General features: G+C 43.4%; 1 protein-coding gene across 1 annotated transcript in view; it reads left to right on the forward strand.

Moving 5' to 3' along the window:
• LOC135405087 (small conductance calcium-activated potassium channel protein 2-like) overlaps window positions 1-10894 on the forward strand; it is a 241834-nt gene extending 230940 nt beyond the window's left edge. The window contains 1 exon segment of the mRNA XM_064639802.1: window positions 10610-10894. Within this exon segment, the coding sequence (XP_064495872.1) occupies window positions 10610-10894 (285 nt within the window).
• The last annotated feature ends 6323 nt before the right edge of the window (window positions 10895-17217 follow it).

Here is a 17217-nt window from a genome sequence, read left to right on the forward strand (position 1 = left end):
TTGAGCCCTGGGGAACACCACTTGTGATTATCCACCAGCTGGATTTAACTTCGTTCACCATGACCCTTTGGCCTCAGTCATCCAGACAGCTTTTTACCTAGCAAACAGTACACCCATCCATACCATGAGCAACCAGTTTCTCCAGGAGAATGCTGTGGGAAATGGTGTCAAAGGCTTTATTGAAGTCTAGATAGACAACATCCACAGCCTTTCCCTCATCCACCAAGCAGTTCACCTTGTCATAGAAGGAGATCAGGTTCATCAAGCAGAACCTGCCTTTCATAAACCCATGCTGGCTGGGTCTGATCACCTAGTTGTCCTGTATGTGCCCTGTGACGGTGCTCAAGATGACCTGATCCATAACCTTCCCTGGCACCGAGGTCAGGCTGACAGGCCTGTAGTTCCCCGGATCCTCCTTCTGTCCCTTCTTTTAGATGGCGTCACATTGGCTAACCTCCAGTCAACTGGGACCTCCCCAGTTAGCCAGGAGTGCTGGTAAATGATGGAAAGTGGATCAGTGAGCACTTCTTCCAGCTCCTTTGGTGGATCCTATCCAGTCCCATAGACTTGTGCATGTCCAAGTGTTGTAGCAAGTCACTGACCATTTCTCCTTGGATTATGGGGGCTTTATTCTGCTCCCCATCCCTGTCTTCCAGCTCAGAAGTCTGGGTACCCTGTGAACAATTGGTCTTACTGTTAAAGACTGAGGCAAAGAAAGTATAAAGTATCTCAGCCATTTACTCATTCTTTGTATCTATGTTTCTCATCACATCCAATAAAGGATGGAGATTCACCTTGGACCTCCTTTTGTTGCTAATGTATTTTTAAAAATTTTTTATTGTCTTTTACAGCAGTAGCCAGATAAAGTTGGACTAGTTGGGCTTTGGCCCTTCTAATTTTCTTCCTGTATAACCTCATGACATCCTTGTAGTCCTCCTGAGTGGCCTGCCCCTTCTTCCAACATTCATAAACTCTGCTTTTTTTTCCTGAGTTTCAGCCAAATCTCTCTGTTCAGCCAGGCCGATCTTCTTCCCTGTCGGCTCATCTTTTGGCACATAAGGCTGTGCCTTTAAGATCCCCTTCTTGAAGAATGTCCAGCCTTCCTGTACTCCTTGGCCCTTCAGGCCTGCCTCCCAAGGGATTCTGTTAACCAGGTCCCTAAACAGGCCAAAGTCTGCCCTCTGGAAGTCCAAGGTAGCAGTTCTGCTGAACCCCATCCTTACTTCTCTGATAATGGAAAATGCTATCATTTCATGGTGACTGTGCCCAAGACAGCCTCCCACCATCACATCACCCACCAATCCTTTGTTCACAAACAACAGGTCCAGCAGAGCACCTTCCCTAGTTGGCTCAGTCACCAGCTGGGTCAGGAAGTTCTCTTCCATACACTCCAGGAACCTCCTAGACTGTTTCCCCTCAGCCATATTATATTTCCAGAAGACAGGCCAGGCCCCAGTACAGGGCAAGAAGCTGCTGGTTTTCATTGGGGTAGGCAAGGCACCCTTCCATCAGGTGACTTGTCAGTTTGCCAGGGTTGATTACCTGTTCAGGTGTGAAGTCCCAGGTAATGGAAGATGTCAACTGCCCTAGGAACCTGCCCAAATCCTTCCACACACCCTGCCACCCAGGAGCTGGACACCTCAGGGCACATATCAATATATCTTCACCTAAACATTGTTTTCTCTTACACCCGGATAACACCAGATTCCATGAACTCCATAGTGTGCCAACAGTATTAGTAATATTAACAGTATTAAACAGCTTACATAAGGATGAGAAAAGACCATGGGAGACTTCATTATAAAGCCATTCACATCAATCTCAGGCAGGGAGGGTGTATTCCATGTATTCCTCCACCATCCCCAGAAGAGGCTCCCCCAGCATGACAAGGCCGTCAGTGTAAGGGCAAAGCATGGAGCCATTATTTATATTAGTATGTTCCCAAACTCAGCAAAATAAAGAGATAAGCAGTGCAGCTGGCAAACTCCGTGCCCTGCACAGAAGCTTTGCTACTCGATAGCTACTATTACTACAGCATGCAATATATATATAACTGCCTTTGTGTCGCCCCATGTTCGGGTGCCAAAAAAAGACTGTAGGGGGTTGGCCTTGGCTGGATGCCAAGTACCCACCAAGCCACTCTATCACTCCCTTTCCCAGCAGGACAGGGGAGAGAGAATAAGATGGAAAACGACTAGTAGGTTGAGATAAGGCAGTTTACTAAAGCAAAAGCAAAAGCTTGTGCACGCACAAGCTAACTGGAAAATAACTCTACTTCCCATTAGCGAGCAATGTCTGGCCACATCCCGGGAAGCAGGGCTTTTAGCATGCAGGACAGTTTCTCAGCAGGCAACCACTGTAAACAACAAATGCCTGCCCTTCCTCTTCTTTTCCTTAGCTTTTATATCTGAGCTGATGTCATATGGTCTGGAATACCCCTTTGGTTAGTTTGGGTCAGCTGGCCTACTTGTGTCCCCTCCCAGGATCTTGCCCTTGATTGGGGAAGGAATGTTACAGTACTGATGCTGTGCTCAGCAGTAACCAAAATACTGGTGTGTTCTCAACACCTTTCTAGCTACCAATGCAAAGCACAGCACTGTGAGGGCTACTATGGGGAAATGAACTCCATCTCAGCCAGACCCAGTACAATGCCTCATTACCTAAGGCTCTTAACATAGTCTTCAGCAGCCCATTATACCTCTCAATCTTCCCAGAGGCTTGTGGGTGATAAGGGATGTGATATATCCACTCAATGCCATGTTTCTTTGCCCAAGAGTTGATGAGGTTATTTCGAAAGTTAGCCCCACTGTCTGATTCAATTCTCTCTGGGGTACCATGTTGCCACAGAATGTGCCTCTCAAGGCCTAAGATGGTGTTCCGAGCAGTGACCTGGTTTACAGGGTATGTTTCCAGCCAGCCAGTCATTGCCTCCATCATGGTGAGTATGTAGCTCTTGCCTTGGCATGTTCGTGGCAGTGGTCCAATGTAGTCAATTTGCCAGGCCTCACCATATTGGAAACCCATCCATTGCCCTCTATTCCAGGGAGATTTTACTCACATGGCTCTCTTAATTGCCACACATTCATGAATAATCTGTGTGATGGTCTCCATGGTCAGGTCGACCCCTCAATCACAATTCCATCTGTATGTTGCATCTCCTCCTAGATGTCCTGATGTTTCATGGACCCATCGGGCTATAAATAGCTCACCCTTCTGCTCCCAGTCTAAGTCTACCTGAGCTATTCCAATCTTGGCAGCCTTATCCACCTGCTCATTGTTCTGATGTTCTTCAGTGGCGCAACTTTTGGGCATATGAGCATCTACATGATGCACCTTCAGAGCCATGTTTTCTACCCATGCAGCGATGTCCTGCCACAATGCAGCAGCCTAGATGGGTTTACCCCTGAATTGCCAATTGGTTTTCTTCCATTGCTGGAGCCACCCCCACAGGGCGTTAGCCGCCATCCAGGAGTCAGTACAGAGATACAGAACAGGGCACTTTTCTCATTTGACAATCTTTAGGGCCACTTGGATGGCTTTCACTTCTGCAAATTGGCTTGACTCGCCCTCTTCTTCAGCAGCCTCAGCGACCTGTCATGTGGGACTCCACACAGCAGCTTTCCACCTCCAGTGGTTTCCTACCACATGGCAGGATCCATCAGTAAATAGAGCATAGCCTCTTTCATTTTCTAGTAACTCATTATACGGTGGTGCTTCTTGGGCACAAGTCATCTCAGGCAATGCTCCAAAATCTCTGCCTTCTGGCCAGTCCATAATCTCTTCCAGGATTCCTGGGTTTCCCCATTTGGGTCCGTTGTGTAATCAATGCTACCCACTTACTCCATGTAGCACCAGTTGCGTGATGTGTTGAGGGGATGTTCCCTTTGAACATCCAATGCAGCACGGGCAATCGCGGTGCCAAGAGGAGACATACTTCTGTCCCAGCAACTTCTGAGGTGGCTCAAACCCTCTCATAGGCTGCTAATATGTCCTTTTCAATTGGAGTGTGGTGGGCTTCTGATCCTCAATAACCCTGGCTCCAAAACCCTAAGTGTCGACCTCGGCTTTCTCCTGATGTTCTTTGCTGCTCCCCAGATGCAGTGTAGAGGATATTTTGCATGGTTGGTCCTGTCCAAACAGGCCCAAGAGCTACTGCATGAGCTGTTTCCTGTTTGATCTGCTTAAAGGCCTGTTGTTGCTCAAGGCTCCACTCACAATGGTTCTTCTTCTGGGTCAGTCGATAGAGGGGGCTCACAAGCTGACTATAACCTGGAATGTGCATCCTCCAGAACCCCACAAGGCCTAGGAAAACTTGTGTTTCCTTCTTGCTAGCTGGTGGAGACAGTTGTTATTTTGTTAACCACATCTGAAGGCACATGACAGCATCCATCCTGCCATTTTACTCCCAAGAATTGGATCTCCCATGCAGGTCCCTTTACCTTACTTTGGTTTATGGCAAAAAAGATTTATTCTCTACTTCCCATCAGCAAGCGATGTCCAGCCACTTCCTGGGAAGCAGGGCTTCAGCACATGTAGTAGTTGCTCTGGAAGGCAAACGTTGTAAATAACAAATGCCCCCACCTTTGTCCTCCTTTCCTTAGCTTTTATATCAGAGCTGACATCATATGTTCTGGAATATCCCTTTGGTTAGTTTGAGTCAGCTGGCACCTACTTGTGTCCCCTCCCAGGACCTTGCCCACCCCCAGCCTAATGATGGGGGAAATGTTGAGATACGCTATCATTTCATGTTCGCTATGCCAAAGACGGCCTCCAACCATCGCATCACCCACAAGTCCTTCTCTAATAGCAAATGACAGGTCCAGCAGGGCACTTTCCCTGGTTGGCTCAGTCACCAGCTGTGTCAGGAAGTTCTCTTCCACACACTCCAGGAACCTCCTAGACTGTTTCCTCTCAGTCGTAGTGTATTTCCAGCAGACATCTGGCAAGTTGAAGTACCCCAGGAGAACAAGGGCTAGTGATGACTGATGATCGTGAGACTTCTCTCAGCTGCTTATAGAATATTTTGTCTGCCTCTTCATCCTGGTTGGGTGATCTATAACTGACTTTCACCAGGATATCTGCCTTGTTGGCCTTTCCCCCGGTTCTTATCTATAAACGCTTGACCCTTTCATCAGCATCGTCAAGCTCTGGACAGTCAAAACACTCCCTAACGCTCCCTTCATTGATGACATCCTCCTGAGCCTTCTCTTCCCTAGGCTAAACAGTCCCCACTCTCTCAGCCTTTCCTCATAGCAGAAATGCTTCAGTCCTCTAATCATCTTAGTGGCCCTGTTTTGCACTGGGAGGTTCTGGTCTGTCATGATTCCAGTAAGAAAGGCACTTAGACTCTGTAAGGTTTCATTTAAAATATTATTTAACTAACTCTATAAGGAGAGAATAGCAACCCTTTAGATGCTGGGAACCCTGAGCAGTGTAGCATTGAACAGGACTCCAATCCACGTGCGGCATGCCATGCAGACCCCATCCATAGCTGAGATTATCCCCTTTTGGTCTTTCAAGCCATTATAGGATTTTCTTATAAGGAAACAACTCTATAATTTCTACTGTCAAAGAGGAAGGATGTTCACGTAAGAACTTCTTGCTGTGCTTGTAGATAAAGGCAAAGCCACACAAGTGGCATAATCAGCAGTACCAACTGGGAGCTGCCTGCAGGATCCTCTGTTACAATGAGCTGGCTGAGTTTATCCTGCTATCCTGTGACCAAGGGATTTGTGCAGCACAACACAGGCCTGAAGGTCACGCTGTATGTGCACCATAGTGCAGTATGGTACACAGCATAGCGCAGCTTAAGTATTCCTTGACCTGATCCTCTTCCACTAAGGGTAATTCTTCCTTGCTCCAGACTTTCCTTCTGATTTCTGGGACCTGGAATTCCTGAAGACTGGTCTTGCTTGTGAAGACTGAGGCAAAGAAGGCATTCAGTACCTCAGCCTTTTCCATGTCCTGTGTCACCAAGGCCCCTGTCCCATTCAGCAATGGGCCCACACTTTCCCTAGTCTTCCTTTTGTCACCTATGTATTTATAGAAGCCCTTGTTGTCCTCATCATCCCTTGCCAGATTCAATTCCAGGTAGGCTTTGGCTTTCCTCACTGTATTGCTGCATGCCTGGAAAACATCTCTGTATTACTCCCAGGTTTCCTGTCCCTGCTTCTACCCTCTGTATACTTAATTTTTTATGTGTGAGTTCTGCCAGGAGCTCCTTTTTCATCCATGCAGGCCTCCTGGCATTTTTCAAATATTGAATCATAGAATAGCCCAGGTTGGAAGCGACTTCAAACAATCATCTGGTCCAACAGATCATGGGAAAGGGAGCCTAGATGAAATTATTTAGTATCCTGTCCAATCACCCCATCATACTGATTTCCCAGAAAGAATCTGTTGGGGTTTTCTTTATCATAATGGTGCCTTGCAGGCACTTCCTTGCTTACATGTGACTGTTGGAGGTGGTCCTGTTTAAGCCCTAATTTCTTTATGTTGCATTCCCTTTCAGCCACATTACTCCAGGCATTTTGCTCCTTGGCCCTGTCTATCCCTTACAGGATAATCCCTTACAAGATTGCTGGTTACTCCCTCACCTGTCCTCCTTGTTTACAGCTCTCCTTACCAGGTCAGCCATCCTACTGGAAAAGATATCTTTTCCCCACTTGGTGAAGTGGAGCCCATATCTCCCAAGCACACCTTCATCCTCAAACAGGATCCCATGGTCATAAAAAACAAAAGCCTGTTGTTTACACAAGCTCCACAGCCAATTGTTGACATGCTGTATCAGTACCCTCCTCCTTACACCCTTTCCTCTCACCAACAGGATTGAGGAGAATACCACCTGGGACTCCATGCCCCTGGCTATCACTCCTAAAGCTCAATTGTCACTTTTGATACTCACCTGGTTGCCCCAGTAGTCATTGGTGCCCACATGAAAGAAAAGCAGGGGATAATAGTCAGAGGGTTGGACAAGCTCCAGCATTCTCTCCATGACATCCTAGATCCAGGCCCCCAACAAGCAAGAAACTTCTCTAGACAATAGGTCAGGTTGGCAGATCAGTGCCTCTGTCTCCTACAGCAGGGAGTCACTCATTATTATCACTCAGCGTTTCTTGGTGGTCTTTCATGGTTAAGGGTCAGTTGGTCACGATATGAAACCAGTTCAAAAACAACAGTAATAGTAACAACAACAGCAAGAGCAATAACTTGCAAGGAAACTAGAAAAATAACAAAGAGAGGGAAAAATAACCCCCAAGAAAGGCAAGTGATACAAACGAAAGCAATTGCTCACCACCGGCAGACCGATTCCCAGCCAGTCCCCGAGCAGCAGCCCCCCTGCCCACCTCTCCCCTAGTTTTATTGCTGAGCATGATGTCATATGGTCTGGAATATCCCTTTGGTCAGTTGGGGTCAGCTGTCCCAGCTGTGTCCCCTCCCAACTTCTTGTGCATCCCCAGCCTCCTTGCTGGTGGGACACTGTGAGAAGCAGAAAAGGCCTTGACCCTGTGTAAGTACTCCCTGTGTTATCAACACCGTTTTAGGCACAAATCCAAAGCATAGCCCCACACTAGCTACTATGAAGAAAATTTACTCTACCCCAGGTTAAACCTGCACAATTATTTATTTTAAACGAGCACAAAAATTTACTTTAAAACATGATAAAAGGTATTGGAAATTATGAAATCCAGTAACGTAAAGTAAGACTTTTTAAAAATTTTATTCTCAAAAGAGACTTTCTGGCAGCTGAAATAATATGGTAATTTTACTTAGCCTAAGTTATTTTGGTACAAAAAGAGCTTCTGCAGTATGTAGTCGTGATATAAGAAAAAAACTGGGTGTATGAGCAAGAATTAATTGAATTCACATTACTGATTTTCACGTGAATAAGGATACTCAAAAAAAGTGAGTATGATGCAGCCATTTTAAAGTAACAGCATTTGGATACCAGGATTTGGGATAATTCACACTTGATTAGTATTTTTAAGGATGCCGAGATCAACAGAGGAACCATATAAAAGTGTAGGTCACTGTAACATAAAATATTAATGCAGAATATGTACATGTATTGGGTCTGGCTGGGATGGAATTAACTTTCCCCATAGCAGCCCTCACAGTGCTGTGTTTTGTATTTGTTGCTATATAGGTGTTGATAACACACCAATGTTTTGGCTACTGCTGAGCAGTGCTTCCACAGCATGGAGATTGTGTTTCCAGCTACCACCATCACCCTCCCCCCAAAGGCCAGTAGGCTGGGGGTGGGCAAGAGGTAGGGAGGGGATATAGCCAGAACAGCTGACCCAATCTGACCAAAGAGATATTCCATACCATATGACATCTGCTCAGCAACAAAAGCAAAGAGAAAGGAGGAGGGGAGGGAGGCATTCATTATTAAGGCGTTTGTCTTCTGGAGGAAGCGCTACAGGTACTGAGGCCCTACTTTCCAGGAAGCGGCTGGACATTGCCTGCTGATGGGAAGTAGAGAATTCTCTCCACAACAACCGGGATCCAGGCCCTCAACAAGCAAGAAAATTCTCTAGACAATAGGTCAGGTCAGTAGATCAGTGCCTCTGTCTCCTGTAGCAGGGAGTTGCCCATTACTATCACTTACCACTTCCTCCTGGTGGTCTTGCATGGTTCAGGGTCCATTGGTCCAGATGCTTTGCTTGAAAGCACATCCAGCTCCTCCTCAGCTCTGAGGACAGTGAACCTATTTTGTAGTTGTAAGCCCTAAGGTGGAGCAGGAGTCTTCTACCAGAAGTCACCAGCTTCCATTCTTTGCCTTTCCATGAGGTTGGGCTGGTGAAAGGGCTGTAAGGCATGTCTTGTGAGGAGCGGCTAAGGACACTGGGTTTGCCTAGTTTGGAGAGAAGGGGGATGAGAGGTGACCTCTACAGCTTCCTGAGGAGAGCAAATGAAGAGGGAGTTGCTGATCTCTTCTCCCTGGTATCCAGTGACAGGATGACTGGGAATAGTTCAAAGCTGCATCAGGAGAGGTTTGGATTGACATTAGGAAACATTTCATTACTGAGAGGGTGGTCAAACACTGGAACAGGATTCTTAGAGAAGTTGTTGCCCCAAGTGATTAGATTCTGCCCCTGTGCTCATCTGGACTTGTGGAGATGGGCCGGTTATGGACTGCTGACTCCTTTTACGGGCCTGAGAGTAGCCATGTCAGGGTATTATTCAGATCCCCCACCTGCCATTGTCTGTCTATGCTCATTTGTGGGTGTGAAGATTAGAATTTTATTACATAACCTAACACACACTACTTGCCTGTTGTTAAATGTTACTTTTTAAAAAAATGTAAAACAGTAATGAGACATACAGTGCTGAGCTGAGAGCATTCCATGTTTCGCATTAGACTGCAATATATAACAGTTATTTTATATGAACTTCATTTGAACCTTCATTAGAAGTATTTATATACTTTTCCCAAGGGTTTCTCATACAAATATCTTCAGGTACCTCAAAACCCAGATCAATTTAAAGTGCAGCATCAAAGCAAACTTTCAGTGTTTGTTCCTCTTTTGTAGTAGAGAAACACCTGACAACTTCAGTTACTGAAAATACATTTCACTCTGCTTCTGGCAACTGATAAGGACTTTTCAGATATTATATGTAGATTAGTTTTCTTTCAACAATTATGCTATCATCTTGATACAGGACAGAGAAAATGCATTATAGACACTTGTCTGATATTTCTGTGCTTTGCACTTCAGGTAGTCATTCAATTAATTTTTCATTCCTTTAAAATGGATTATAAATTTCAGTCAGTTTATCTACTGAATTATGACCAGTTATTTTAAATTTAGATTATGTCTAATCTTGTCTCAGTCTACAAGAGGGAGAAATCCAGTCATTAGTTTTAGTAATTTCCCTGCATTAATTGCAAAAGAAACAAATGGAAGTCAAATAGAAAGTTACAGACTTTATGAATTAACATACTTAAGATTTCATTTGTACTAAGCATTATGACATTTTAAAGTTTACCTGATAGACTTTCTGATACCAAACACCATTTTGTAGAGGACAGATAGATAGGGGAAGGTAGAAGTAGAGGAGCGTACACTTGAGTTTTTACTCCTTGCTCTACATTTCAAAAGCAATCCACCCAACTACTCTTATTACAACAGGTTCAAGCACAGTATAAGGAGAAAACAAGCAAATTGTTTTCTTTTTAAAAGTGTGAATATGCTTGAAAATCAGAGGAAATGGAGAAAAGTGAAGGGCGCATCCCTGTGCTTTGAAACCTTTGGTTTCCTTGTGACACACAACTAATTCTGTTCACAAATCTTATGACAGTGCATTTCTAAGCATCCAAACTTCTAAAAAGGTCTGGTGTTTTGTTGAATTCAATAAGAGCTTGACATTTAAAATGCAACTTAAAATATCAGTGTTACATTTCTGCTCAACAAATCTAGCACCAGTAGGGAGTCTGTCATGCACCTACAGGTAAAATTATTTCACAAGACTAGATCTTGTTAGAATACTCATATCTTCTTTTTTTTGAAATGCAAAAGCATTTAAGAATCCTTTTAGATTTGCACTGCATGTTATAATATTTGTAAGATCTCTCTAAACCTTTTCTACATCCTTCTACTTTCAGACTCAAAACATCATGTATGACATGATTTCTGACTTAAATGAAAGAAGTGAAGATTTTGAGAAGAGAATTGTTACTCTGGAGACTAAACTGGAAGCTTTAATTGGTAGCATTCAAGCTCTCCCTGGACTGATTAGCCAGACAATCAGTCAACAACAGAAGGATCTCCTTGAGACTCAAATACAAAATTATAAACATGTTGCCTACAGTGCTGAGCAATCATGGTCTTTGTCAAAAAGGAGGAGATCCTCCTCCACAGCACCACCAACTTCATCAGAGAGTAGCTAGAAGAGAATAAGTTAATCACTTTTTGCCATCATATGGTCAATATTTTAGCTTTTATTGTAAAGCCCTATGGTTCTAGTCAGTGTTATCTGGGTTCTGATGTCGGAATCCTGGAAACCTGGACACAATATTTCAGGCCAAAATGAGTGAAAACTGTTTTCCCCCCTCCTCTCAGATGCACAGTGAATGCACTTATTATTGCTATATTAGATTGTTTCTCCTGTAATTTCACTAACTTTTTATTCATGCACTTCAAACAAACTTTATTCCTACAGTATGTAATAATAACAATATAAAGGGTAATTTCTGCACATATTTACTTGCTTACTTGGACTTTAACAGTTAAAAAAAGCTCAAAATCAAAAGAATTAATTCTAAAACTTTAAGCAACAAAATTCAAGTCTAATTATCCTCTAGGTATGAAAACTCATTCTCTAAACTTTGCACTGGAGGGGGGAAAATAAAAATCAAAACAAAAATTAAAAAAATTAATGTTCATCTAAAAGTGTTCTTTGTATGTATAGTCATTTTAAAAGGCCACTGACAGCTTCAGTTTCTAAAGTGATTAATTAAAAATATAATTTACCCTAGAAATCAGAAAGACAGTAATGCAGAAAGTCAGAGCAGAATCATGCTAGGCAAGACAAAAGAGTTGCTCTCTCAATCATTCAAAATTCCACAAATAATAATCTGAAATTCAGCACACACTTTAGGCCTATTTATTATGAAGGCTTTGACTTTTTGGTATAAAGTATATAACTGATGAACACAAGTAATCTGATGAACATAAGTTATATCCATAGGCATTGCTTGGTTATAAAAAGCTCCAATACTTTTTTTTGTCCTTGGGAAAGATAATGACTTCATAGCTTTTTTCCCTCCTAGATGAGCATCATGGCTGCATGCCTTGGGAGTGTTTTATTTATAGATGGTGATATTTTGTGACTGGAAATAATAAGCCCTATGCACATTATTTACAGTTCTGCTTTTGTTTCTGTGAAGTTCACCTCTTTTGAGTTACCAAAGGAAGAGATGGTTATAGCGGTACTGTTGTGCTAGTTCAGACCTCAGCTAGATGAGATTTGTGAAAGGTCATGAGGCCATCTCATTTGCACTATTGGCAGGATTAGATGTATTGATTAATAATGTTGGGTTTTAATAGTTAAATATAAAAATTTTCTTCTTGAAGATTTTCATTTTTCCATTCTCCCATTTTTCATGTATAATTTCAAATATTTTTTCCTGTTACTGAATGTGAAATGCCCTTTCTGTATCTTAAATGCATTGCATTTTGTCATACTGGCACAAACTATCTCTTTTGCTTACAAAACCATAATCTTTTTTATATTTGTAAGTTGGGATTTTTAAAAAAATTTCCTCCTCTAGATTGTATAATTTTTTAAAGAACTGTAGTTCCATATTGAAAATTCTTGCCAATCTGTGACAATTAACTGAGTTAAGATCTAACTACAAGTACTGAGCTAGTTAATCCTGCTGTGAAAGAGCAACTGTCATCTTTCACCTCTCAGTTCTCTGTTACACAGTAACACAGTAATACGCAGTAGGACTCAGGAGCCCAAACATAATAAATTATTTCTATAGCTTTATGCAAGCAGGAGTGTTAGATATAATGGAATTATTCACAGCAACAGGATTTTATAATAGCCTGCCAAATTCTTTTGTATTCCTTTTAATTTTAAAGCAAACAACAAATGATGACGACATTGAATATTCTGGTTCAGTTTCTTAATTTACTTTAAATTTCACTAAAGATATTTTATCTGTATAATTCTGATAATTCTTTCCTTCTAATACCTGTTTTTGAAAAGTACTTCTACATGTGAATCCAGTCCAAGAAAAGATGGATATAAACTTATCGTGAGGAAAGCCCAAAGTACTATAGGTTTAATTTTCATACTCCTGATACAAAATTCCTTTCCATCTTTCCATTTTGGAATCTTGCACCACAAAATCCTTTGCTGAATTTTTACATCCAAAACATAAGCTTCTTCACAGTGGTCAGTATATCATGTCACCAAAAGGAGAAAATAGTATTATGGCAGATCTCCAAAACCACTTCTGTAACTGAATATAGACTTTTCTTTGAATGATTGTTTACAAATGACAAGGAATCTTTCACAAGAAACACATGGCATATTTACTATACTACAAATTGAAAGGCTTCATGCATACTCCAATTTAGTCTCACTGCATTCCAGATACTGATTCCTTTTATCAGTTACTTTGGAGACTTGTTGCTAATTCCTGCAGTTTTAATGACTCTTAGCAAATGTATCTTGCCTGTAAAGACAAACATATCACAAACAGGCACATCCACCATGCTTAAACCTAAGCACATTAATTTAACTAGTATTTTAAAGCTATATTTAAGTCTTTGCAGGATCATAACAATACACTCACAGCATAATATGCTTGCAAAATGCTCTGCAGATTTTTATTCTGCAAATCACTATCTATTTTAAGTCTGAAGATCTTCCCAGATATACCTGGGCAACTCAGCTCTTTTTTACCTCCCACAGCTCCATAAAGTTGGCAATGATGCAGGAGGAGCTTCATTATCTAAAAGGTAAATATCCAGCTTAGGAGCTCTGAACACCTTCTGGAATCCCATACATTTCCTCATGAACTATTTAAATCTTTTGGCTATGTAGACTGGGTGCTCTGAATCACTGTCATCATTAGAGGTCTAAGATATGGGATAAGCATATTGTTTTATTGCAGTTCAGTTTTTAAGACTCTTTCCATGTCATATCATACATGGACATTCAAAGGGATGCATTAGATATTAAAAAAATATTTAAGCATAAATGAACAAACAGTTTTAATATGAATGTCTAATATATAGAATAAAACCTATTACCCATATCAGTTTTACAAACACAAATTGTCTGCAAGCTCTTTCCCCCTCATTAAGTTGTAAAAAATTCTCAATAAGTTTTATCTTCACAAATAATATTTTCTAATTAGTAAGTTTGTCCTCTCCATTTATCAAAATTGTTGTTGTTCATAATGTTTTGGTTTGGTTTTTTTTTAAGGGCAGAATAAAAAAAAAAAGCAAGAACTTCCGTTGGCCTTTCTACTCCACTCTTCTCAAAATAATTATTTGGCAGGCCAGCATTGGGGGTGAAATCAATAGCCCAGCTCAAGTGCATCTACTCCAATGCAGCAGTGTGGGTAACAAATAGGAGGAGCTGGAAGTCATTGTGCAGCAGCAAAGCTATGATGCAGTTGCCATCACAGAAATGTGGTGGGATGACTTGCATGATTGGAGTGCTGCAATGGATGGTTATAAGCTCTTCAGAAGGGACAGGCAAGGAAGGAGAGGTGGTGGGGTGGTTCTGTACATTAGGGAGTGTTTTGACTGTATAGGGCTCAAGGATAGTGATGATAAGGTCGAATGCTTATGGGTAAGAATCGGCGGGAATGCCAACAAGGCAGATACCCTGGTGGGAGTCTGTTATAGACCACCCAACCAGGATGAAGAGGCAGATGAAATATTCTATAAGCATTTGGCTGATGTTTCACAATTGCCAGCCCTTGCTCTCGTGAGGGACTTCAACTTGCCAGATGTCTGCTGGAAACTGAACACAGCAGAGAGGAGGCAGTCTAGGAGGTTCCTGGAGTGTGTGGAAGAGAACTTCCTGACACAAGCTGGTAAGTAAGCCAACCAGAGGTGATGCCCCACTGGACCTACTGTTTATGAACAGAGAAGGGCTGGTGGGAGATGTAGTGTTTGCAGGCCATCTTGGGCACAGTGACCATGAAATAATAGAGTTTTCAATTCTCAGTAAAGTAAGAAGGGGGGTCAACAAAACTGCTACCTTGGACTTCCGGAGGGTGGAATTTGGCGTATTCAGCACACTGGTTGACAGAGTCCCTTGGGAAATGGCCCTTAAAAAGAAAGGGGTCCAGGAAGGCTGGACATTCTTCAAGGAGATCTTAAAGGTGCTGGAGTAAGCTGTCGCCATGTGCCAAAAAACAAGCCAGTGGGGAAGAAGACCATCCTGGCTGAATAGGGAGCTTTCACTTGAACTCAGGGAAAAAAAAGAGAGAGTGTAGTGGGTTGATCCTGGCCGGGTGCCAGGTACCCACTAAAGCCACTCTCTCACTCTCCCTCTGCAACTGGGCAGAGGAGAGAAAAAAACAGCTAAGGATTCAAGAACTGAGATAATAGCCAGGAGAGGTCAGTTACTGATTACCTTCACAGGCAAAACAGACTCAAAGTGGGGATGGAGCTCTCCTGGGAGGTGAATCAGTTGACTAGGGGGCGGAGCCCACTCATCCACCTGGGATTTAAACAGCTGCTGGGAGCGCCAGCGACCCGGAGTGGGTAAATAGGGATGTGGCACGGCAGTTAGCAAGGCAGTTCACGCAGGAGGGGCACAGCCACCTCCCAGCTCTCTCAGGTGAACTTTTTTTTTTTCCTTTTTTTTTTCTTTCCCCTGCAACTCAACTAAAACCAGCAATGGTTTCCAAAAAAGTGAAAGCCGTTACTGCTGTTATCATAAGGGATGTGTTAACACAGACAGAACCACCAAGAAGGACGCAGCTGTTCAGGTCTCTGGCTGCAGAGTGTTTGAGCCTGGCATTAGTACCTGAGGACTGTGTGAGTGGCATCTGTGTACGATGCAAGCAGGTGAATGATTTGCTGTGCCTGGTGGCAGAGCTCAAGGAAGAGGTAGAGAGGCTAAGAAGCATTAGGGAAAGTGAAAGGGAAATTGATGGAGTCGCACCCTTTCGACCCCAAAAGAAGTCCAGCAGGAGACAGTGAAGCCCTGCCCCTCCTGCCATCAGGCAGATGGAGCAAACCAAGTAGATGGAGGGAAATGGAAACAGGTCCCTGATCAGAGAGGTAAAAGAATCCCCTCCCGACCCCCATCACCTCCCCAGGTGCCCTTAAAGAACAGGTATGAGGCCCTGGACCCAGAGAATCAGGTAGAGGACAGTCAGGAGGAAGATCTGTCTGGAGGGTCTTCGGGTTGCACCCTGTCTACCAGATGAATTACAACCACAGCTATAAAGAAAAAAGAGAAGGGTAGTTGTAGTTGGTGACTCCCTTCTGAGGGGAACTGAGGACCCTGCATGTCGACCAGACCCATCCCACGGGGAGGTCTGCTGCCTTCCTGGGGCCTGGGTGATGGATATTAGTAGGAGACTCCCTGAGCTAATCCAGCCCTCTGATTATTACCCACTGTTGGTAGTCCAGACTGGCAGCGATGACATTAATTGAAGAAGTACCAGGGTGATTAAAAAGGATTTCAAGGTGCTGGGTCAATTAGTTAATGGGACAGGAGCACAGGTGGTGTTCGCCTCAGTTCCTGCAGTAGCAGGGATGAATGAGGAGTAGGAAAACCCATCTTATCAACAGGTGGCTAAAGGATTGGTGCCACCAGTGGAATTTTGGTTTTTTTTGACCATGAGGCAAATTCTATGGTACCTAGTCTCCTCAAATCAGATGGGCTTCATCTATCTAGCAAGGGCAAAAGGACTATAGCCCGTAAGTTGGCAGGGCTGATCAGGAGGGCTTTAAACTAGGTTTGAAGGGATAAGGGATTGAAACTGGGCTCTCCAGAAATGAGCCTAAGGGTGGAAAGCTCAAGTTAAGGGTGAAATCAGCAACCCAGCTGAAGTGCATGTACACCAATGCACGTAGTCTGGGTAACAAACAAGAGGAGCTGGAAGCCATCGTGCAGCAGGAAAGCTATGATGTAGTCACCATCACGGAAACGTGGTGGGATGACTCGCATGACTGGAGTGCTGCCATGGGTGGCTACAAGCTCTTCAGAAGGGACAGGCAAAGTAGGAGAGGTGGAGGGATGGCTCTATATGTTAGAGAGTCCCTTGACTCTATAGAACTCGAGGTCAGTAACGATAAAGTTGAGTGCCTGTGGATCAAAACCAGGGGGAAGGCCAACAAGGATGATATCCTGGTCGGAGTCTGTTACAGACCACCCAACCAGGATGATGAGGATGATGAATTATTCTACAAGCAGCTGGCGGATGTCTCAAAATTGCCAGCCCTTTTTCTTGTGGGTGACTTTAACCTGCCAGATGTCTGCTGGGAACTCCACACAGCAGAGAAGAGGCAGTCTAGGAGATTCCTAGAGCATATAGAGGATAATTTCCTGCTCCAGCTGGTAAATGAGCCTACCAGGGGTGGGGCCCCGCTAGACCTTCTGTTCACAAACAGAGAGGGACTGGTGGGAGATGTAGTGATCGGAGGCTGTCTGGGGCACAGTGACCATGAAATAATAGAGTTTTCAATACTCAGGGATGCAAGGAGGGCCATCAATAAAACCTCTACA

Source organism: Pseudopipra pipra, chromosome W (assembly GCF_036250125.1).
Source record: "Pseudopipra pipra isolate bDixPip1 chromosome W, bDixPip1.hap1, whole genome shotgun sequence".
Classification (NCBI taxonomy): Eukaryota; Metazoa; Chordata; class Aves; order Passeriformes; family Pipridae; genus Pseudopipra; species Pseudopipra pipra.